This window comes from Vicugna pacos, chromosome 16, assembly GCF_048564905.1.
Source record: "Vicugna pacos chromosome 16, VicPac4, whole genome shotgun sequence".
Taxonomy (NCBI): domain Eukaryota; kingdom Metazoa; phylum Chordata; class Mammalia; order Artiodactyla; family Camelidae; genus Vicugna; species Vicugna pacos.
The window spans coordinates 6314597-6338295 of record NC_133002.1 but is presented as its reverse complement, the minus strand read 5'-3'; the positions used below and the strand labels follow the sequence as shown (position 1 = coordinate 6338295).

Sequence of the window (23699 nt, the reverse complement as noted above, 5' to 3'; positions counted from 1 at the left end):
GGACAAGATGAGGTGGAAATCCATCCCAAGAAAATTACATGTGATCATATAGGCAAAGACCACCGCACCTGCCTAGGTGCCCAGCAGTAGCGAGAATTAGACCAATCCAGAAGGAGATTAGAGTTATCTCCTTACCACCAGGAGGGGACCTAGGAGCACCCCCGCTGGCTGTGCTACTGCCCCACCCCCCGCCCTTGATACCAGAGATGCCGGGGCCCAGAACGGGGAGGGGTGAAACAAAAGAGCAGACTGCACTACACTAGCTGGCACCCAGTTCCTACACTGTAATTACCATAAGGACATAATCCTCATGCCCAGCACGGGCCCGGCCCAGAGAAGACATGTGTTGCTTGTGTTGAAAAATGAATGAATGAATGAATGAAAGTATCCTCACCCCAATACACTCCGTTTCTCAGCCACTCACTGCTTTCCTGGTTTAGGAGTGTTAGTCAGAGGAGGGTGTTCCCTTGGCTCAGAGACTTGCTTAGGTAACAATGTGGCGTTACCCAAGGTACACATAGTGTGTGTTCTCCGGAAATGTCAGCTTCTGGGCAGGGCTTGGCCCTAGTCCCACCCCTGGCGTTTCATCCCAGCTCAGTGGGCAGAAGAGCATAAATTGCAGCTGCTCTCAGCCCTGCTGTATTTTTACCGAAGACCTCCAATGGCAACATGAAGTTGGCAGGCTTTCTCCTCCTCGTGACCCTAGCCATTCTCAGCTCAGAGGTACAGGAGCTTCAGGCTGCAGTGAGACCGTTGAAACTTTTGGGTGAGTCCGTGCGGAAGGCAAACCCATACTTCTTTGAATGAGTAAGCCAGAAAAATAAGCCATCAGGGACCAGTGAGTGCAGGAGCAGGAGGGGAAGAAAGGAGAGAGGGGAAGATATTCTCATCAGGGAGCCGTTTCTGAGACCCACCTTGCCTGCAGGATCTCTCTTCTGCTTTTACTCCCTCTCCTCTTTCCCCAGGTCACCCTCCATCTGGACTCTCTGAAAGGGGAGACTTTTGTCCCCTCATTAGCCACCCTCCATCACCCCAGCCCCTCTCTCTCCACCAGATTCTTTGTCTCTTGCTACAAATAAGTTGGATCGCCTAGAGAAAATATTTCCTTAATTATATGAAACAAATTATATAAATATTATATATTATTATATTAATATTATATTATAATTATATTAATCATCTCAATCTCTTTGTTTCCTTTTACCACCAACATTCTCAAAGGAATAACCTTACTTCTCTGCTCTTTCTTCTTCATGGCTCATTCCTTAATCCCTTGAAGATGGACCATAGCCTCCGCTGCTGCTCCCATCACTTTCCCAGATCTTGACAAATCTCTTGACTCTCTTCAGTAGCCAAAGGCTGTAGCCTCTGCAGCATCTGACATCGTTTGCCTCTCCATGAGTCCTCCAACTTTCTTCTCTCTTGGATTATCTTCACTGTAACTTCTTCATCTCCCTAAATATCATTGGACTTAACTCTTACCCCTCTCTCTTCTTTGTTCTCCTTCCCCTATATTAAATTGGTTGCCAAATACCATTCATTCTCTGAAATTGTTTTCTTACACATGTTCCTTCCTTTCCAAGCCCCATTGCCACACTGTATTTCCAGCCCTGATTACTCGATGCTTGGGCCAGTGCAACAGCTTCCTAATAGCTCTCCCTGCCCCTCTCTTCCTTTTGAAGTTTGCTTGCCTGTTGAATCCTGGCGCAGCCTATGCTCTGTCACCAGAATAATCTTTGGAAGTAAACTGCCATCACATCGCCCTCTTGGCCTAACCAATGAAATCCCAACTCCTCAGGTCCCCAAGGTCTGCCCTCAGTAACGTTGTCCCTTGCCTTCCTTTCCTGCATGATTTCCAGCTGCTCCCTAATACTTATCCAGCCTTCTATTTGCGATTCTTCCTGTGTTCCTTGTATTCCAGGGTGAAGAGTGAAGAGATGAGGCACCTGGGGTGCAAAATCAAGCAGCTGCTCACCCTTAGGGTTGTACAAGTGCCTTCTAATCTCTTGATAATAGCTGAGTAACCAACCAGAGTTCTGCACACATTTTGTTAGAAAACCTTATGGGATCTTAGCCAGCTTCTTGGACCTGTTTCATTGGCCCTCAGAGAATAATCTTGAGGCTCTGGGAACATGGGGAACCTCCACTCAGGTCAGGAGTGACTCTTTGTATCAGGGTCAGTCTCACCCCGTGGGATGGCAGAGGGAGCTTGGCCTAGGGGCCAGGCAGGTCTGGGTTGGACCCCACATCCATACTTAATTGTAGGCAAGTCACCTCTGCTCGTTCCAGCTGTCACACCTGTAAAGTAGAGCCAGTCAGACTCACTGCTCAGGTGACTGCAGGGCACCCTTGATGGTCTTCAGTAAATGTGTCTCCCCTTCTCTGCCCCTTTCCCTACAGGGTGGAGACATGAGGACATTTAAGTGTGCTTCTTCGCACGTCCTCTCCGCTAAAACAATTATCCTCTTCTTGCAAGAAGGGCTTTCTTTGCTGAGATTGTGCGAATGCCTTTTTGTTAAACGAAAGTATACAAGATGTAAATGAGTATTATTCTGCAAGGAATCATTTATAAACTATATTATGTATTGAACTAAAAAGAAGAAAGTGGAATTGGCTCCTTAATCAAAGCCTGGCCTCTCTAGCATTTGTGACTAAAGCACACGGTTTTCAGCTGGTCTGTTCTAATGTAGGCACCTGCGTTGAGCTCTGCAGTGGTGACTGGGACTGTGGTCCAGAGGCACGCTGTGTCAGCAACGGTTGTGGCCACGTCTGTGTTTCAGACTAAGGACAGGTAAAAATATCACTCCCTTCCCTGCTTCCTCAAACCTGGTCCAAGCCACGCAGGATGTACACTAAGCCCTGATTGCACTTTCCAGAAATAGATAGGACAGAAGCTTGTCTCTCTGTGGCCTCTCCCTTTTCACCCACACTTCTCAAGAAGAAGAAGCATCTGTCACAGGATGGTGGTTTCCAAATCTTTAAAATAATTTCATTACATGGTATATCTTAGAGAAAAATCAGACTGTTTATTTGAACAAAAAAGTAAAAATCACCCATAATCCCCCATCCCCAAATGATTTTGCATAACACTTTGGTACATAGTTTAAACACATACACACATGTACACTATATATATAAAAATGAAATAACCTTGTACCTATTTTGATTTCTTGATTATTTCATTTAGAAATAGCTAGTGAACAAATTTTAATTCAACACTGATGCTTCTGTACCATCATCTTTAATAGCCTTTGTGAAAAAACTATAAAAAATTAATTAAAAATAAATAAATAAATCTAATTACCCCCCACAAAAACAAATAGCCTTCGTGTCTGTTCAATATATATGTTCATCATGTATGCTCATTTACTTAGCAACCTCCAATAATATGCATTTTATATATTTCTTTTTTTAATATCATTAATATGGCTACAGTGAATACTAAATTGGTGTACATGCCCTTGTTAATTTCTTTGGAAAAAATTGTAAGCAGTATAATTGATGATCAAGGAGAATGATTTTTTTTAAATGAATTCAGCAACACAGTTTTTTCTTTTAATTCTTATTTTTTATAGAAGTGTAGTCAATTTACAATGTTAGTTTCAGGAGCACAGCAAAGCAATTCAGTTACATATACACATAAGGAGTATGCTTCTTTTAAGCCTTGGAAACACATTGCCATATGAAACTGTAAGAACCCCTTTTTTATCAAAATATTTCAGGGGCCTCACTTGATAATTTATTTGCAGTAGCCATTGATGAAAAAAAAGCATAATAAAAAGTGTTTGTATTATACTTGTATACAGCTGTATTCTGTGGATCAGATCCCCCAAACAGCAGGTCTCATGCATAATTTTTTTGTCCCTCCCTCAGATGAAGACTTACACTAAGGGCCATCGTTCTCTAATAATTGTTCATCCCTTCCTGGAATTCGTGTCTTCAAAAATGTGATCATTTGAAGGTCCTTGCCCAGGAAGACAGATGAAAACGGGGATGTGGGAATGGAGATGAGGGATGTGGAAGGGAAGGGAAAATAGTTGTTTCTTTTAATAAATCATGATCATGAAAAGTACCCAGACTACTTGACTTATTTGGTGAGGAGTGATAAGGAGGAAGAGGAGACAGTGGGGGACAGATGACATCTGTGGAGCATTTGCTATGCAAGAAGGACTGTGTTATATGCCCCACAAGTATCATCTAATTTATCTTTACAACAGCCTTGTAACTATACTTGATATCACCACCATTTTACATATAAGGACACTGAGGTGCTAAGAAATAAGTATTTGCTCCAAGTCATAGAGCAGGTAAGTGTCAGGGCCTTGACTATATTTCCATGTCAAACTCTAAGGCCTATACATAATAGCATAGTGGTTAGGAAATCTTTGAATTTCAAACCCAGGCCCACCACACAACTGTGTGACCTTCAGCAAGTGTCCTAACCTCTCTTGTGTTTCAGTTTCCTCATCTATATAACAGTATATACTTCATAGAGCTGCAGGGATAAAAGAGGTTAATTCAGGTTAACTGCTTGGAATAGTGCTTGACACAAAGGAAATATTCAATAAATGTTAACTGAATGAGTATTATTACCAAATTGATGGTCTGACAACCCTCAGTCCTAATTTTTAAGACTCTGAAACAGAACCCAAGACTTATCCTCCTTCCTAGCCTCTCTTGGCTCACCTGGACATTAAAAGCTGGTTCCTCTCTCCTGGGTTTCCCCCTTACAAAATGTGGGAGATTAAAATACTTAACAATTTCTTGTCTATGTTTTTCACAGTCACATACTTCGGATTTCACTGGCCCGGGTTGTAGCCTGATTTTGACTAACTGACTGCCTTCATCGTCTCTGACAAGCCATTTATACTATTTAAATGTTTTCTCTTTCAACCATTGAAACTTTCCTCAGATGTATAAAGGGAAAAATAATACTGTCTATCTAATTTAGATGCTAAGGTTTATCGAACTTAACAGTTTACAAAGCATTTTCATAAACACACCATTTGATTTTCACATCAACCAACAGATTGCAAATAGAAGGGCTCTAAATAAATAATAGTGGATTCATTCATTCTGTCAACAGGTCTTGGGGGTTGCCTGTTACACCCCAGGTGTGTGCTAGCACTGGGGATACAATAGTGGACTAGCCAAATGATATCTGTTCCTTCATAGAGCTCAGGAAGAAGAACTAGATAATAAATAAGTAAACAAATAAGATAGCAATACATTACAGTCAGTGTTCTGAAGGGAATAAACAAGGATGTGAATTAGAAACTGGGGAGAGGGGTAAAGTAATGCCTACTTTAGTTAGAATGATCCAGGCTCTAACGAGTGATAAAAATGAAATCCTGACAGAGTTCCAAAACATGAAAGAAGTGAAATTCCAGAGTAAGGCCCCAGCTCACCTTATGCAGAATTTATAAAAGAAAATATCTGTGAACTTACTTCCTTACATCCTTTTAAGGGCTCCAGTCACTGTAAGATTATGAAAATATTGAGAGTGAGGAAAAGTAAGGATGTGTGAGGAGCTTTTTCCTGGGAGAGCTTTTGTCAAGCTGTGAGTTTCCACAATTTAGGGTTTACTGTCAAAACACAAGCCAATGCAGGGGGCCGTCAAATTTCTCCGAGAGCTTGATATATGTTTCCTTCATTTGGTGATCACCACGGAGTAGGAATGTTCATTTTCTTGGGGAAACCACACTGCCATCCACAAGGGTATATTCCATCAGAACTCAACAGACTGGTATCATTTCCAATATCTGAGTCATTCAGTCTTGAGTAACACTAAGTGCGGGTCATTCACATTTCCACTTGAGATGAGCCACGCCAAACCTGGTTCTTTCCCACAGTTTCTTTCACACCACCTTCACTGTGTTGATGACCAGGCTTCACATCCTTCTAGCCCAGTGTGTTGGACATCTCCTATGCACTGCTTCAAATATTCTTGGCCTTATACTCTTACTCAAATCATCGCTATAGAAACCAGCTTAACTCATTCATCTACTAGCTCAGCACAAGCTAATTTGTGAAGGTCTTGGCTCAGACTTGTACGAACCTTAGTAGCCCAAATCTCTCACTTTTGTCTCAGGACTTCTTTGTCTATGCAACAAGTCTCTGGCAGGAATCACTGCATACTGATGCGTGCTTAACTCAGATGCATTGGAGAATTAATGTCTGGTGGGGCAACACTTGACAACAGAGGTCAAAGGCTGGCAGATATATGCTTCTCCCTTCCATTCCTTGGGAGTGGAGGGGGGAGGGTTCTGAAAGTGTTCCATAAGGCTTCTCAGAAAGTCCTTGAGGATTAAACACTCACTCACACCCTTACAATGGCCAACTCAATAGCACCTATTTGTATTAATTCTCCTTTCTTTCCTGTCCATTCCTGAATGAGTCATCCATATATCAACCTCATCTGAGGCTCTGCATTAGGAGAATTCAGACTAAAACATCAATGACTGGTTCTCAGCTCCTGATCGTCTCTGAGCAAACATTTCAATATCACAAATATACACACACATACCTATGTATACATGCATCCCAAGAAGAAATAATATACAAGCATAATGAAATCTAAGTTCAAACATAATATAACATAGTATTTTCCCCAAAGAATCCCAAAGTCTTCAGAGAAGTAGCTCTTCTAAAGCATATGCCCAATTTTCATTGCTAAAAGAAGGTGTTTTATTCTCAGGATAAAATATGTACATTTAGGTGACTTCAAGGGTTTCCTTAAGAGTCAAGGGTGAGAATTTGCTTTATATTTGCATAACTCAAAGGCCCTAGAGATGGTTTACTCAGTCTGCCCAAATGTAAATTTCAAGCCTTCACTTCTGGGGCGACTGAAAACTGCTTACAGCTTTTTAAATGACTATTTTCTTTCCCAGCTTCTTGCTTTGAAGGTTTCAGAAAATCGCAGGGTGTCCAATCCCAACCAGGTCACCTTTAACCAGGTTATATTTTATATGATTCAGTGTGAACTCCCAGACTAATTTTCGTGTGGTGATGTGCTTCAAGAGCCAAAGGATTCGTGGCCAGCTGCAAACAACACTGGGGAACACAGTCTTTATTCAGGGTGGTTTTGTGCCTGGGGAAAAAAATCAGGGGCGCTAATATGATGTAAAAAGAGGAGGTTTTCGAACTAGCAGTTTCTGTCACTCCCATCCACAGCGCCCCCTCTACAACCCTGGCCCTATATTGAAACCTTTAGTACTAAACAGGAATGCCGGCCCTGCCCAGCAAAAAGCTCTCTGCGAGGACAAATAAGAGTCCTCGGTTTTCAGTGAAGGCTCAAGGAGGGGTAGGGGGGCGACAAAGTCTCCCAGATAATTTCTGATATGTATTCGCAGGACACTAATTTGAGAACGAGTCCTGCGCTCTCGAAACCCTCTGAGCTTCGGATTCTGGCCGGAAACAGTCATTTCCGGAACTGGAGAGCGGAGGCGGGGAATGCCCCGGAAGTATTTCCCTGTCCTCCTACGTAGGAAAGATGGCGACGGCGCAAGTCAGGGCTTCCCTACCCGGCGGGCAGCAGCCGGAGGCGCCGCGGGAGCTACCCCTCGAGCAGGGCCGTGGGTTCCGCCGCTTGTCGGCCAGGCTCTGCGCCTTGCGCCCGGATGACAGCAGCTCCGGCCGCACCGAGATTCACCTGCTCTTCGACCAGCTCATCTCCGAGAACTACAGCGAGGGCAGCGGCGTGGCCCCGGAGGTAGGTCCACTGGACGCGGCCGCCGCCTGCGGGGACTTCAGCTGGTGGCTCCCGCTCGCCTCTCCCGGCTTTTCCCACCTCTGCTTCGCACTGCTTAGTTCCAGGCTCTTATTTTTTTTTTTCCTCCAACCGTGGCACATTCTCTGCCCTCTTTCTGGAAGACCCTGCAAGTGCCTGGCAAACTGGCATCGTTCAAAACCCAACTTGATGGCTTCTGCCCTCATTATACGTCGCAGGTGTCTTCTCTGGTGTGACCTTCCCGCCCGCTCCACTCCCCGGATCCAAAACACTTTGTATGTAAAATTCACTGCAGAATTTGTTGAGTACATGGTACACGGACTACGTACTGTACTTTACCGTGCACCGTTCCAGGGCCCTTAGAACGTGGGTATTACTAGGTCTGTTTTACTGATACACGTACCAAGTCTCAACAAAGGTCCAATGTCATATTGCTGGCAAAAGGCAAAGCTAGAATTGAAACTAAGTCTCACCAAGCCTCAGTCATTTTCTATTCCTCCATGCTAGCTCTGTCCTCTCTGCCTCCTCTTTAGAAGTGCTTTTTGACTCTTAATATTTTTCACACACAACAGGCCTTGGATACTACTTACTGAATACCCTGAACTCTTGACCCAGTCATACCACTGTCTACAGGCACCTCAAACTTGACAGTTCTTAAAGATAGTTCATAATCTCTGTACACACACTCCACCCCCAATCTGTCCCACAACCTAGCGCACACAAGTGTGCACAGTCAGCCTATCACAAGGCACAGACACTGGTTCTTCCCCCTCCCAGCTCCTGTCCAATCTGGATTCTTCAGAATCTATCTTAGAAGTGTTTCTCACGCCATTCCCTCCTCTCTATTCCCATTGCTAATGCCTTAGACCCTCAGGCAAGATGACTCTTTCCTGGACTGTTTCCCTGGTCTTCTCTAATCTCCTGCCTCCATTCTAGCCCTTTTCCAAACCATTCTGTGCTCTGCTGCTAAAGTGATCTTTTCTTTTTCTGGAAAGTAATCCTACTAGAAAAGTAAAACTCGGAGTTGGGAAGATCTTCAATACATATTGATAAAAGCATGTTACGTAGAAGTGTGAAGTTTACAGGATGCAGAGTTCACAACAATGTATGTAAGAGTTTACAATAAAATAATAGTGTATGTCACTAGGGAGCGGAGTGGAATTAAGGAAGGAGCTGGGGACTTTTGCTTTACTTGTATAATTTGTTATTTTTGCCCCCAAAATACGCGCCTTTCCAGTTTTCTGACCCACCACTCCTGCTTTTGTGCTCTGTGTGCAATCATTTAAAACTTGCTGTTCCTCAAGCGCGTACTGGTGTTTCACACCTACTGGTGTTTCAAGTCGGCCCACCCCACCCCCCTTTGCTTGCAGTGTCTTTCAGTGCCTTGTCTGTCTGGCAGAGTTCTACTCATCCTTCAACTCATTCCAGATTCTGCTTAGAAATAACCTCCACAAAACCTCCCTAGTTACTATTCCCTCCCAGAGTTTGTACTTAATTCTTTCAGCGCTTACTTCACTTTAATTGTTTGTGAGTAGTATTTCTGTCTCCCTCACTGAACTGTGAGCTCTTTGAGGTTCAGGAATATGTTTGCTCACATTTGGAGGCCAAAGACCTGGCACATAGCAGGTGCTCAGAGCCTTTTAATTCAGTAAACATCAGTGGATGAATGAATAGTGTGATTTGCAAATAGGTTCCTCCTTTTTTTTTTTTTAAAGCATTCCTAACTTTACAGTAAATTTGTACAAGTGTCATTTCTAATTTTCCGAGTGGCATTGAAAATTTGGTTTGCTTACTTTGTGGTATTTTTAATTCATTGTGTCCTTTTACATTCTGGACTCCTTCCTTTGGTTATTTGTACTCTACATATGTAGAGGCATTGGAGTCTTGAGCCTGACAAAAATTGTATTGATTCTTTTCCTTTTGAGCACATGCAATTTTTATGCTGCCATCCTACTTTCTGCCTCCAATTTCATCATTCCTATTTTGAGTGTGAGTGTTCACTTTGTTTTCCAATATGGCTGTGTTTGGGGGTGGTCCTCACTTGACTTACAGGTATATCACCTTTTCACTGTCTTTATTTTTTTGTAGGATGTCAGTTCTCTTCTTGTTCAAGCTTGCCGACTGGTGCCTCTTAATCAGAATCATCTTGTCAGCAAACTGTCTCAGCTTATCCACCATTTACTTAACACATTACAGGTAATCATGTAGGCAACTTTAGAATTCAGATCACGAATTCTGACGATAAGTAAGTACCTTTGAAATACTACATCTGTGGTAGGTATGATAGGCCAGTCTTTTGGGAAGATGTGTAAATACAGAAAGCAAATGCCTTTCTAAGAATGATATTAAAACAAATATAACTCTGACCAAAAAAAAAAAAAAATACTCCACAGGTTTGTTTGTTAGTGCTATTTGGTTTGGTTCAAGAAACCAGATTGAAATAACTTTTACCCCTTTTCTACCAATGTTTTTTCCTCTCTCCCAATGCTCCCATTTTTGTTGTCTACTTTTGGTTTTCATAAAACATAAGAAGTAGCTTGGGGGCAGGGGGACACTAGATAAAAAGGTCCCTGCTGTTTATACTAAGGTCTGTACCATAGCTCCTTGCTCTTCAGAATCTTTTCCAGCTTGCTAAATAAATGCAGTTATTTTTTAAGGAACAGTCCAAAAATTGAGGCTGTTAACATGAGATACCACATGAGCATGTGGATATAGTTAGCACAGAACTTATCAATTAGCATTATGTAATCTAAGATGCTTTTGGCTATAAGAAACAAAGGGGCCACCCCAGAATAGCTAAACAAACAAACAAAGAAAAAATATATTATCTTACATCACAAGCCCCAAGGGAGGCAGTTTGAGGGGCACTTAATAATTAAGAGGCTTTCTGGTATCTTTCCATTTTGCCATCTTCAGTGGTTCGGCTATCCTCTGCTAGCACTTCTCACAGTCATAAGATGCCTAAATTCCAGGCATCTCAGACAAAATAAGTAACACCCAGCAGAAGCAAAAAAACTATTTATTTTGTGTCTCTTTTAGTGAGGAATGAGGAAGCTTGCCCCATAGACTCCAGCAGACCTTCCCTAATATCAGGCTAGAGAGATGTAGGTCATATTAGAACTCCTCTACACCAGTCTGATCAGGGGAATGGTATTACCATGAATGGCTTAAACCAGGGATTTCAGCCTTTACTGCACATTGGAATCACCTGGAGGACTTAAGCCCCCTAGATGATTACCATATGCAGCTCAGCCCTTACATCGGGATTTCTCAACCTTGGCTCTACTGATATTTTGGATCGGATAATCCTGTGTTGTGGGGGGGCGGGTCCTGTGTATTAGAGGATGTTTAGCAGCATCTTAGCCTCTACCCACTAGATGCCGGTGGCATCCCTCCAGTTGTGACAATCAAATATGTCTACAGGCATACAGGTGTTCCCTGGGGAGCAGAATAGCCCCTAGTGGAGAACCACTGTCTTAGCAGAATTAGGATTTACCTTCAGGTCTCACGTGGAAAAGGTGGGCACCCAAACAAGATTAGGGCTCTGCCAGCCAGGAAAGAGGGGATGAATGCCGACGGTAACCAGCAGTGTCTTCTGCGTGTGACTTTCTAAATGAAATAAGGCTATTTTCAAGTTTAGGATGTTTCAAACTGTGGTGGCTTCTGAATGTTTACTGTTCTCAGCTGTATCATCCTTGTAATGCTGGCAGTTGGAAAAGTTCCTGATTACATATGACACCTACAGCCCTTAACCAACCTTCTAGCATTTGATGACAGTTTGTTTCAGTTGTTCATGAATTGATACTTGGATTAGCCTACTTTAACCCAATAAGATTATAAACTCCCTGAGGACAGGAATATGCCGCCTCTTCCTGTTACATTCCCCATTTGGTGGCAGAGACATAGTAGCTATTTAGCAGACATATTTGGCCACAGTGTATTTGTTGAGCATTTACTGTGTATAAGGCAGTTGAGTTGAATTTAAAATTTTCAGTGGATTGAGTTTCACATATCTGGGTATTTACAGCTGCCAGTGTCTGGTTAGTTCAAGGAAAAGTTACAAGGACTTTGCCAGGTTCTACTTTGAGTGGAGGGAGTAAAGGAAGAAGTGAGCAAAGCCCTGGGGCAAGAGAAAGTCATGTCTCAATCAGACTTTCAGGATCTTTAAAGCTGATCTTTTTGACACAGAAAAGATGAACACATGCTCTCTCTCACACACACAGCTTAATTCAGATGAGCATTCATGTCTGAAAAGGATTAAGTTTTTTTCCTCTATCGATAGGTGATCGTGGATGAGCAGAACTTGGATTTCCTGTTGGCATATACTATTTCTGCTATTCAGCAGTGCAGTTCCTGGACACACATGCAGATTCTTCAAGCCCTGGCAGCTCTGGTTTACGGCAATGGCTCAAAGTGTCAAAAGGTAGTTTAAACTGTGTTTTGTCTTTCCTTTGAAAGGGTAGGCGCACAGGCTCTGAACCAGCAGGCCTGGGTTCAGGTTTCTATCCTGCCATTAATCAGATGTGTAACTTTGAGTAACACTTACTGAGTCACTCCAAACCTAGTTTCCTCATGTGTAAAATAGTTCCTCTGAGGATGAAGTCTCACTTGTAAAGTGCGTGGTAAATATTAACCATAGTTATCATTGTCTTTACCCTTCATCTGTGCTGCCAAGATGAAAGAGCTTCAGCCACAACCTAGGCTGGGAGTGCTGATCCTTACTGCTGTTTTTTGGCATATTTTTGCATGCCTATCTGAAATATTTACCTAGCAGCTAATCCTGTGGTACTCGAATGCCCTTTAGTTAAAAAAAAAATGTAATCTGTCTAAAAAGTAATATTTGCCTAGAAGCTTTTCTTCAGCCAACATTAAGTTATTTTGTTTTAGTACCTCCCAGACTTGCTAGGCAAGAGTGGACTCTTGATGAAGTTGAGTGACTTGGCTCAGTCAGACCCTGAAGTTAGGAGAGCTGCAGTGCACTGTATGGCAAACTTATGTCTCAGGTATGTGGATTCAATCAGAGTTCCCTGTCATAGTAAGATAAGGCCTCTCCTGGGCCCTTTGTGGGTGGTTCAGTCTGTCTGAAGCTAGAGCCAACTTAGAAAAATAACTACTTTGCATTTCTCATGGTCTTTGCTAATGAGATCATCTTATATTGTTTATTTTTACTTTTAACATTTATTGCAAAGAAAGCTCATACAGAGGTGAAGGAAAAATAGACTAGGATCTTATTTCTAAAATGTGGTCAAAGTGATGTATGTACAATATGTCAGGGTTTTGTTTTCTATTGGTATAAATTCTAGCTGTATTAAGTCTTCTAGAAGGGTATATTCATATGAATTTAAGCTGTGGTGATATACATCTGTCAAGGCTAGTTTCTTCTAAGAAAATGGAACCAGTCCCAGTGCTTGGTTCTAGGTTCATGTAATAGAAAATGAGCGTCACAAACTTGAACTGATGTGTGGTATCTTGTCTCTGCACTGCAGTGTTGTCCAGTGGTTAGGAAGGCAGGTTCAGCGGTGTGGGTCTAGCTTGACGGGACCTGTCTGCATTATTTCCCTCTAAGAACTGAAAAGCAGAATAAAAACGATTTCCTTCTCTGCATCCTAGGTTCGCTACAGAGTTCTCTAACTTTTCTCTGTGGAAACCATGCTTCCTATTTATTCCAGCCTTGTGCCTGTCCACAGCAATAGTTAATTAGCCAAAAAGTACACCACATTCTATGATGCAGTTCTTTCAAGGGTATATTCTAATTCAAGCTCCATTTCAAAGGAGACTGAGCGTGAGTTGCTTTCTCTGTGTGTGTTTTAGTGTGCCAGGACAGCCATACTTGGAGGAACCCTACCAAAATATCTGCTTCCAAGCTTTCTTGACCACTTTGCAGTCTCCAAAAGCACCTGATATGGATGATATCACATTTTGCATGGTAGGTGAGACTACCACAAATCTTGGGACTGTTACGGATGTGTCCAGAGGCAACCGTAGAACAAAAGCTGTTATTAAAGAGTTTAACTTGGTTGCTGTATTAGTTTTGTCCAGAGTTACGGACATAAGTGGATCGTTTATCACCTAAAAAGGCTGAAATCATATTTCCCGTTTTAAATTGCAAGAAATTGTTTTTGTTTGTTTTGTTTTGCCATTGTTTTTGTTTTGCAATTCTAGAGTCTTAAAGAAAACTGTTTTTTTCCTCCTGACTATGAAAGCAGTATGATTTCAGACTAGTGACTGTCTTTTAGATGGAAGGGAAAGGAGTGGATTTCAACAATATCTGCAATACTTTTTTTTTTTAAATCTGATGCAAATATGACACTTTATTAAATACACATTTCAAAAATTACAGATCTAGATGGTGGAAGTTAGTTACAGTCCTCTGCTTAGGTAAAAACACTGGGAACAATTTGTCCCATGTGCCCTTAGATTTTTTTTCTATGTAAAAATGAGCATATTTATAATTTTTAAATGGAATCGTATTTAAGACGCTGTTTTGCAACTCTCTCTCCTTTTTAAACTTAATATACTTTGGACATCTTTTCAGTACCAGTTGACATACCTCATGCTTTCTAACTGCTGTACCTGGGAGATCTTGGCAAGTTCCTTAACTTCCTGAGCTACGTGTTCCTTATCTCTGAAATGAGACAGACGTTATAACTGCCTTGTAAAGGCTTTATAAGGTGTATGTGAGCTAAAAGCATTAAAAATGCCTGAAAAAATGCTTGCTATTATTGTTGCATTTCACATGTAGCAAAGGGTTAGCTTCTTAAATAACCTTTGTTCTAATTGATGGAAATTGAAAGTGTTTGTGGTGTTTCCATTGTTTCCAACAAGGCTGCGTTTCACATCTTTTCCATCTCAAGAATATTTCTTAAGGACAGAGTCCTGGAAATGAGATTGCTGGCCAGAAAATCAATCTTGATCAGATCTGCCCTCCAGAAACGTGCTCTAGCACACATTCCTTTGCCTTTAAGAGCTGCTGAGTTTACCACAGTGTAGAGGTTCCCTGTTTCTGATCTCTGCTGCCCCATCTTTATTCCTATCACATCTTCCTACTAAACGTCTCTTCTTTGTTTTTCTTGCTCACCATTACTGCAGGCTGGTTTTATAAACGTGTATGAAAAGACTGTTCTTATTCAGTAAAGAGCACTCTTCCTCTAGAAAATAATTAGTGGTAGCTCATTAGCTCTCTTCTCTGGATCCTTATCTCTGCATTTTTTTTTTTTTTTGCTTCCCTGTCCAAAGATTTTTTTCATCATCTAAAGACTTTTTCTTCTTCATCCTGAGTTGTGCTAGAAAGTTGATCCCTGGACAACCAAATTTCATTTACCTTTTAACTTGGTCTCCTTTTCCCCCTAGTTGTTACAAAATGCATTAAAAGGTATACAGTCTCTTCTAAATGGTGGGAAGATGAAACTGACACAGACGGATGAACTTGGAGCTCTTCTAGCTGTGCTAAAGGTAAGGCATTGCCGGTTTAAACCCCAAGTCCCTGTTGTTGTTAATGTCTTTCCTGTTCACACCCCAGGCATAAGGACCACTTTACGTCATTATTCCAAGGCTAGCTGTAGGGTATTATATTTTAAGAGAGAAGAATAAATGTTCATGTACAAACATACTTAAAATTAAGAACTGAAAACAATAAGTCTTGCTTTAGTAAATTTATCAAAATTCTAAAATTTTATCTATGAATCTTAAGTTGGGAAGGGAATAGGTTATGAGTTATCTGTAGATAATGTAATTTTAGGTTATCTTGAACCTGTTTGTACTTGAAAGAAGGATCTGGGCTTCTCCTTGGCTCTCACTCCCATGTAGTAAGCAGGCCCATGAACACATGCGTCAGTAGGCTGCCATCCTTTGGTGTCTGAGCCTGCCCATCAGTGGGAAGGTCAGGTCAGCCTCTCCGGGACCCAACTTCCTTCAGTTCAACCAGGAACTAGAAGCAGCTTTGTGCTAGCCTCAGATCAGAGCTGTGTATGATAACTTGGCTTTATCATGACCTAAATTGTAATTCTTTTCATGTACCATCTTCCCTACTCCTAAATACAGACAGCTAGATTTGGAGATGGATATGCTACATAAAAATGATAGATTGGTTAAAGAAACTTCAAGGTAGATAAAATAATTGGATAAAACTGATTAGATAAATTTTTTAAATTAAGTAAAAGTAGTAAGTAAATAAATAAATAAACTAAAATGCAAAATCAGACCTAACTTGATCTGGCCAAGTGAGATCCATTGGGTCTACATGAGATTAAGCTCTTCTTTAAGCTCTAAGCCTTCAGAGTATCTATTTTCTGACCCACTTTGTTTCCTTAATAAAGCTTTTAAACATTTATATGTTCATCTCTGTGACACAGAACATGGTGAATAATTCTGTTTTATGATGTGTTTTGTGTGTGTGTTTCCTTAATCGTCATTTTTAGAAATCCATGTTCCATGGGCTCCCTGGACTAAACATAGAGATGCCCACGGTGCTGTACCCAACTCCACTCCCTCAGTATGATGGATGCCCACCCATCAAGCCGCAGCAGCCAGAAGCCAGTGCTTCTCGACCACCTGTGGTACATTTGTGTCTGTTTAGATTTGAGTTGTGGATTGTTTCTGATTGTTTGCTGTATGTGTTTTCTATGATTTGCATCACTACTGTGCCAAAGGCTTACCTCGAATTTGATTTCAACTTAGGATTTTTAGCATAGTAAGTTTAAATTCATCAGACTGCTAAAAATACCGATTATAACATTGTATACTTCTAAGAAGTGTAGGCAATGTAACAGCTATAAAAATGGACATTCACTTCACACCCAAAGCCAAGCATCCTCATCCCCCAAATGCTCAACACCACAGGGCGACAGACGTTTTCTGTAAAATGCTAGTTGGTAAATATTACAGGTCTCTGTTGCCAGATACCCCAGGCTTTCCAGATAGCTGTCTTCTCCCTTGTGTTTCTGTTGGAAAACCTAGAGCATACAGATACGGTGCCAAGATATTGCATCTAGAAATGTAATACCTAATAAAAATGCTTATAATTAGAAAGTCTTTAACTTATTTACTTCCTGAACATTTACTGAGCTTCTGCTATATTCCAAGTATTGTGCTGAGCATTAGGAACATAGACTCTGGAATTTTAGGAATTTGAGGGAGAAGGCGAAGATGAATAAATAAACGTTGCACTGCAGTGTTATAGTTCCTTTCATTAGAATATTCACAGGGAACTCTAGGAGCACATTCAAAGCACCCAATAGAGGGGAAAGGGGTGCTTTTTAACAGATACGGTGGCTAACCAGAAACTCAAGAATGAGTAATAGTACAGAGAAGAAAGGAGAAAGTTTGATTCGGAGGAAACAAGGTACACAAAAATAGGGAACGTAAGTTCACGTGGCCCATTTGTTAACCAGTAGGGCTGGAGTGTCAGGTGTGTGGAGAGGAAGTTGGGGCAGGTATGTAGCAGAGGCCAGATTATAAGGGTCTAATACATGCTGAAGAGTCTGGGTTTTTATCTTGTAGGTGGTGAAAGTGAAGATATGGGGGAGTGATATGATTAGACTTGCATTTTAGAAAAATCACTGGGTAGAAAGTAAAAGGGCATTAAGTCTGGAGCCACATTAATAATCCAACATGGAAGTGATGAGGAGCTTCCTTCCTTAAGGTCAGGGACTCCAAGAATGCGAGGAAGGCTCAGATTCCGAAGATCTTTGGATGTCAAAAAGAAGGAAGTAGGAGAAAAGAGAAATATTGGCTTTTACTTTATATCTACAAAGCCCCAGTGCCCTAAAACATTGGATTGTATGTAATGGATTGACATCTTTCCTGTGCATCTAGAGTGGTGCTGGCTGGGTATCCTGTTGGGAGAATTGAGAAGATAGTCACTCAAGTCATTTTCTGTAGACCTTAATCTCTTGCAGAACCCCAGTTGAGAAAGCTGAATGCTTTCACAACGGTGCAAGGAAGGTGGCATTAGCCTATGCTTAAACAGATGAGGAAGGGCAAGCTCAGAGAGGCTAAACGATTTGCCCAGGGCCAAGAGAATTTAAACCCAGGCCATGAGTTTTGCTACGTCCTGTGTATTTCATGCCTTGTTTCCTTTGGTCCAGGAGGGTGTGCATAAGCACTTAGCCTAGTGCCTAACACACAGAGTATTGATTAAGTGCCACTTTTTTCTCTTCTCCTCTTTTCTTCTTTATTCAAACTACATGTCAGAGACATATTTAGTAATTATCAAATGAAAAGTTACCAATAGCTATCATATATATGTTTTCATTTACTCCTAAAATCAGAGTAAAAAGAAAAAATCAAAAGTAAAACCGAAGAAACTCCAGCAAGGAGAGGAGGAGGAGGAAGAATCCAGTGGTGAAAGAGAAGTAGCCCCAGCCCCTGGCTCAGGTAGAGTGAACCTGCCTGGAGGGGACACTCGGTGCTCCCCCTCCCTGGGTGCCCAGACTTTGCCAGTAGCTGGAAGTGGAGCCGCAGGAAAGGACCGAGTCTCCTCACCCTTCAGCTCTGCCAGTTGGAAAAGGGGCAGCAGTAGTGAGTCAGACTATTCTGATGCTGAAGGAGGCATGCAGAGTAAAGTGAGGTAGTAGTATTTTGTTATGTTTTTATGCCTTGTATTCTAAGTTGTGTGTCTAAGTTTATATCCTCGCTTAAAAGTCTGCCTGTTGCCTGTGATTTAACTTGAAGATTCTCATTTATGTGGGACTTTGCGTTACTCTGCATTTTGCCCTGTTCTCTCCATCTGCCTTTGTACGTGGGGTTCCTCTGCCTGAAATATTCTTTCTTTCACTTTTTTTGCCTTTGCCTTGTTAACCACTCCGCCTCTTCAGTATGAGCTCAACAATTGTATGGTTTGAGAACCCTTTTCTGACACCCTCTTTCAGCTTAGGTACCCCTCCTGTGTGACCCTATGACTTATCTCTGCCTTACTGCATTGTAGTTATCTCTTAACTGTCCGTCTCTGCCATTAAAAGCTTGTCAAGGGCAGGGGCTTAGTTGGTGTCTACCAGCCTCAGCACAGTGCCTGGCACTCGCATAAGGATATTCAGTACCTGTTTTTTGGATGAATGTATACTCTGCAGTATCTCATATTTAACACGAGTTTTCTAAAATCAAAGTGTTGCCCTTTTATTCTCTATCTAGTTGTGTTTTTTTAATTGTTGACTTTATTAACTTGTTATATAAACAAATGGCTTTAACATGTTTTGATTGCATTTTGAAATAACTTTAAAATATCATGTTGATGTATTTCAGACTTACTTGGGATGTTGAATTTCTCACTGTATCATTTGAGTTGGCTGGAATAGATAGTATTTCATGCTTACATTTTTAAAAGCAATTAAAGGACTTTTTTCTTCCTTCTTTTGCTTATCAAAGGTCTTACCAAGCCAAGGTTCGCCAAGGAGCACTAGCTTGTTTTCTTTCTACTATAAAATCCATAGAAAAAAAAGTTCTTTATGGCTACTGGTCAGCCTTTGTTCCTGATACACCTGAGCTCGGGACCCCACAGTCTGTGTCCTTGATGACTCTTACGTTAAAAGATCCTTCTCCAAAGGTAAGAGCGCTTAAATTCTAAGTGTTGTACTAGGGAGAAAACTTTACAAGTCTTCGTTGTTTTCTCTGCCCTATCGGATTTTATCTGAACAAGGCTCTTACCCAAGTCCTGATTTGAGAACCAGTAGTCGGGTAGGACAATAGGAAATGGGCTTATGTGAATAACAGGTTGAGGGAGAGCATACTGAGGTCACCTCCTGCCCCAGGCTTGCTTGAAGCTCGAGCCCACTTGAGTCCTGGCTTCAGTGTCCTCTTTGAGCTGCAGTGAAGCAGCAGTGCTTCTCCCCCTTCTGGGAAAATGTTGATTGCCTTAGTATAAACACCAAATAGGAAAAGATTACAAATGGCTTAAATACTCATCGGAATATCACAGTATGTAATGGTTATGAAAGACGTGTAAGACTTAGGGAAACACCAGTGAAGTTTTACCAAAATCTAGGATATGGAAGTATGATCCGAACAGTGGTTTTTTTCTTCCAACTTTTCCATGTTTTCCAAATCACGTGTAGTAAACTAATACATAGTTTTATAAGAAAAACTGATTTTTAAAAAAGAAGGAAAAAATACTTGGCAGTCATAGGAAGCTACAGCAAGGTAGCTATGGCTGATCAAGTAGTTTGCCTCTTCTTGGGTATGTTAGCTCCTCTTACCTAAGGAAAACAGTGCTATTTAGAGTCCCCTTACAATCATGAACATTATAAAGTCATGCCGAATGGCGTCTGATGTCCTCAGGTAACCAACCTACCCTCTCAAAGTGAATGATTTTAACTAGGCCAATAGTAGTAGTTTTCTTTTTTCAAGATTTTCCCTTAAAAGTAAGGAGGAGGGCTGGCAACCCATAATGCATTGGAACTGCCTTTGATCATCTTCTTGAATAGCTGATTCCTAAATAAGAAAACTTCTAAATGAGCCTTCAACACTTTTACAGGGGAGAGAAAAATAAACTAGCCTGTCCATTAGACACACAAAAAATGCCTTGTAGGGTATTTCAAGTACCCAGCATCCTAAGTAATTCAACCAATAGAAATCTTTCAAATTGCCTGAATCGGTAGAGAATGAGAACCTGGGAGAAAAATGGAAAAGAATGGTGGCAAATAGATAAATAATAAGGCTATTCGAGTAATTGGAAGGGAAACTGTTATAAAGGTTAAAATATATATATATATATATTTGTGTTTTTGAAGCCCCTCCAGCTGAGGGGAGGAGCCATAAGTAGTTAAGGAGATGATGCCGTGGAGCAAGTAGCAGATCAAGTAAACCACCTGGGCCGTGACTGCCCAGTTAAGGGGATGTGGGACACGTGTGTTTGTGATGTGAGTACAAAGAGGTTATGAGATCATATCTGATGAAAGTAGAGAGAAATAATTTTCATGTTTGTATCTTTATATTTTTCAAATGTTTACATTTGACTTAGAGTGCCATGATAGGTTTTACATATTGCAGAGTGGTCCTCCTTGATTTGGGTACCTTTTAGATATGTTCTTGCTCTTTATCTTCTATGAATGCAAGAAATGTGATGAGTGAAATAAAAACTTAGAACTTCCTTCTGGAGATGTCCTAGGGCCAGCACAAAAGCCACACGAAGGTCCTGGAGAAATGGAAAACCGGTCATCATTCTTAAACAGGATTTTTAAAAGATCAAATTAATGATTAAAAGTTGTCAGTTCAGTGTAATGACAAGTGGCATGATTATACTCAGCAGCAGATACCAGGTTTAGGAGAGTATCAATAAGTACAGTGACAGTTGTCCACAACGAGGCTTGGAGCACACCTCTGCACACTCTCCATAGTGTAGTTAATTGTGAACCAAGGCCCATGCTAGAAGAAGGTGTTTTAGTAGATGATGTCAGTGAGAGATGCTGTTTTAGAAAGTCTGCTAGAAAATTATATGCACAAATTAAAAGTGCTAGTTCATTAAAAGTGCTAAAAATTAAAAGTTCATAGTTGGAATGGAACAGCATTCTGGATTGATGAGAGCTAGGTTAAAAGGCTCATGTGTAAAAGCTGAGTGGTCATCTTCTCAGGTGCTCACTGAGTATAGAGTTGGACAGTATAGACTGAGGTTTGTCTTAGCCAGGATGAAGATGACAGGACAGTAACAGTGTATCTTCTCATTGAAGAATGGTTCTTTGAGAAGGAGAAAACTTAGAAATCTCCTTTAAGATTTGGCAGTGTGGCGGTACTTGGGAAATTGTCACACGTTGACATGCCAGAAATGCGCTTTAGAAAGCACATCCTATGTTTTCGGACAGGACAGAGCAACCAATGTAATAACATGACTGATTTATAAATTGCTTCTATATGGTTTCCTCAGGTGTTACAGAGGTAGATTATGTATATCAGCAAGACTTCATCTAAGGGACAAACTGTAGGGCAGACCTTCTTGGTACCTTGAGAATTATCCTGATTTTCAGATTCCAGGATGATTCTTTATTTCCCTTTTGGAGAGCTATGAAATACAGAAACAAAGTAAAATCTAGATAACAGACAACATAACCAGGAAAGAGAATAAAGGGTTGGAATTTTTAACTGTCATGGAATGGTAGATAATCAGGTGTCTCTTATATGGGCAGCCAAGACCAGGTGACCTTTACTTGGATGTCTCCAAATCTAGAGATCCTGGCATAGTGTTGAAATGCCTCCACCTAAAAGGCACCCAGCTTTGGGGGTGTGATCAAATGACATTAATCTTGGGCATATGTGGAGAATAATCAGTACTTGGACAAAGCCAAAGGTGAGCACAGCCAGGTGCCCTGCGTTGAAACGTCAGTGGTCCCCACTCCCAGCAGTGACTTCTTCATCACCCTCCCAGAAATATTCTGAGACCAAACGTACATAAAAGAAAAGAAAAAAATAAGGGTTGACTGAGCTACCTCAGCAAACATTTCTACTCTATTTCTAAGAAGCAAAAAAGGAAAAGGGCTTTCTTGTTTCATTACTTTTGAGCAAGCCTTTGTGCCCAAGGAGATAAAACTACCGTCTAGTGCAACTGAGCATACTGATGTTTATAAGATTAAAAAGTCTTTCACCCACCACTGTAAATATTCAGGCAATAAAAGCTTAACAGAATGAGCTCTCTGGAGAGCTACATCTCTTACAGTTTGCTTGTACGTCAGTAGTTTCTGCTGAAAGTGCTGATTAGAATGATAAACATTATATTAAATACTGACAGTAAGAATAAATGAAGCAGACCTTGAACCAGATTCAGTGTTATAAATAGCATTTTTATAGCAACGAAGATATATTAAACAGCATTTAAAGGAAATAAATCAGAACTATGAGAAGTATAATTTGATATAGTGCATTTCCGTTTAGATTTTGTACCTTGATGATGAAAAATAACAAGTTTTAGTGACATTGCATTCGTTTTCATCTGTGATAGTTATGAATGCATTTTTCCCTCTTAGGGTACCAAAGTTAATTGGACTGAAAATTTTTTACTTTTGAGTATTAGTTCATTTCTTTCTACAGCATGGCTTTTAATTTTATTTGTTTTGTGAGCTGTTGGATTTATGATTTTTAATTATTCTCTAAAGAAATAGAGGCTTAGCATAACATCTACCTCTTTTCAGTTAAGATCAGCCAGCCATCTAATCAGAGTTTGGCAGACTATGGCCTGTGGGCCAGTTGTGGCCCACTGCCAGTTTTTGTATGACCCATGAGCCAGGAATGGTCTTTATACTTTTAAATGTTTTTTTAAGTCAAAAGAATAATATTTTGTGATGTAAAAATTATGTGCTATTCATATTTCACTGTCCATAAGTGAATTTTTATTGGAACACACATTTATTCCTTTATACAGTGTCTGTGCTACTGTAGCAAAGTTGAGTGTTTACAGCAAAGACTCTGTATGTGAAATTTGTACTGCTAGCCCTTTACAGAAAAGATTTGCTAGCCCCTGATTTGAGTTCTTGGATCAGCTGACTTGTGCGCAAACTCTTTCCCTCCCTCTCCCCCGCAATTTTCTAATACTTTGTCAACTTCCTAACTTAAGTGATTATGCTTAATTCCAAAGACTCATACTGCTATACTACAAATTTATTCTCAAAACAATTAAATCTTTAATTTTTTGTTTATGATTCCAGTCCATAAAAGGCATGCAGAATTAATTTATTTCTTGGAGATAATGTAGTTGAAGATTTTCTGGAAAACCTTTTTCACACCAAACCCAGATATGCTTCATATTTAGTAAATAATGTAAATCATATCCTAGAATTATTATTGATTCCTTGCTTTTAACAAATCTGACTGAAAGGTTTGATTGGCATTTGGGGGCCTTCTGGCCAGAGGGTACAGTATTATTTCATATTACTAATCCTGAATTTATCACCTACATTCCATATTGGTTAAATTGGCTTTTTTCTTTTTCATTTCTTTTTTCTCCTTTATAATTTTTAATACCACAAAATCATCAGAGTACCAATTGAAAATA

The 23699-nt window shown here is 40.7% G+C and overlaps 1 protein-coding gene, 1 long non-coding RNA gene and 1 pseudogene across 3 annotated transcripts in view; all 3 read left to right on the top strand.

Annotated features, from left to right (window-relative positions):
* The first annotated feature begins 607 nt into the window (after nt 1–607).
* Nucleotides 608–4072, top strand: LOC140686404 (uncharacterized). The gene is made up of 3 exons (XR_012060194.1): nt 608–766; nt 2691–2791; nt 3874–4072. It is a non-coding gene; the product is annotated as an uncharacterized lncRNA (long non-coding RNA).
* A 3418-nt stretch (nt 4073–7490) lies between these two features.
* The window catches only part of HEATR6 (HEAT repeat containing 6), a 34561-nt gene continuing 18352 nt past the window's right edge, over nt 7491–23699 (top strand). The window contains exons 1-9 of one of the 2 annotated variants that reach the window (XM_006213332.4): nt 7491–7711; nt 9818–9925; nt 12012–12152; nt 12617–12732; nt 13541–13655; nt 15080–15181; nt 16147–16284; nt 17998–18296; nt 19091–19268. In XM_006213332.4, the coding sequence (XP_006213394.2) occupies nt 7493–7711; nt 9818–9925; nt 12012–12152; nt 12617–12732; nt 13541–13655; nt 15080–15181; nt 16147–16284; nt 17998–18296; nt 19091–19268 (1416 nt within the window). In that variant the 5' untranslated portion in view covers nt 7491–7492. Of the gene's footprint in view, nt 7712–9817; nt 9926–12011; nt 12153–12614; nt 12733–13540; nt 13656–15079; nt 15182–16146; nt 16285–17997; nt 18297–19090; nt 19269–23699 lie in introns of those variants that run through there. The other variant, XM_072940310.1, reaches the window with a different exon arrangement.
* Nucleotides 19868–21978, top strand: LOC140686334 (polypeptide N-acetylgalactosaminyltransferase 1-like; annotated as a pseudogene).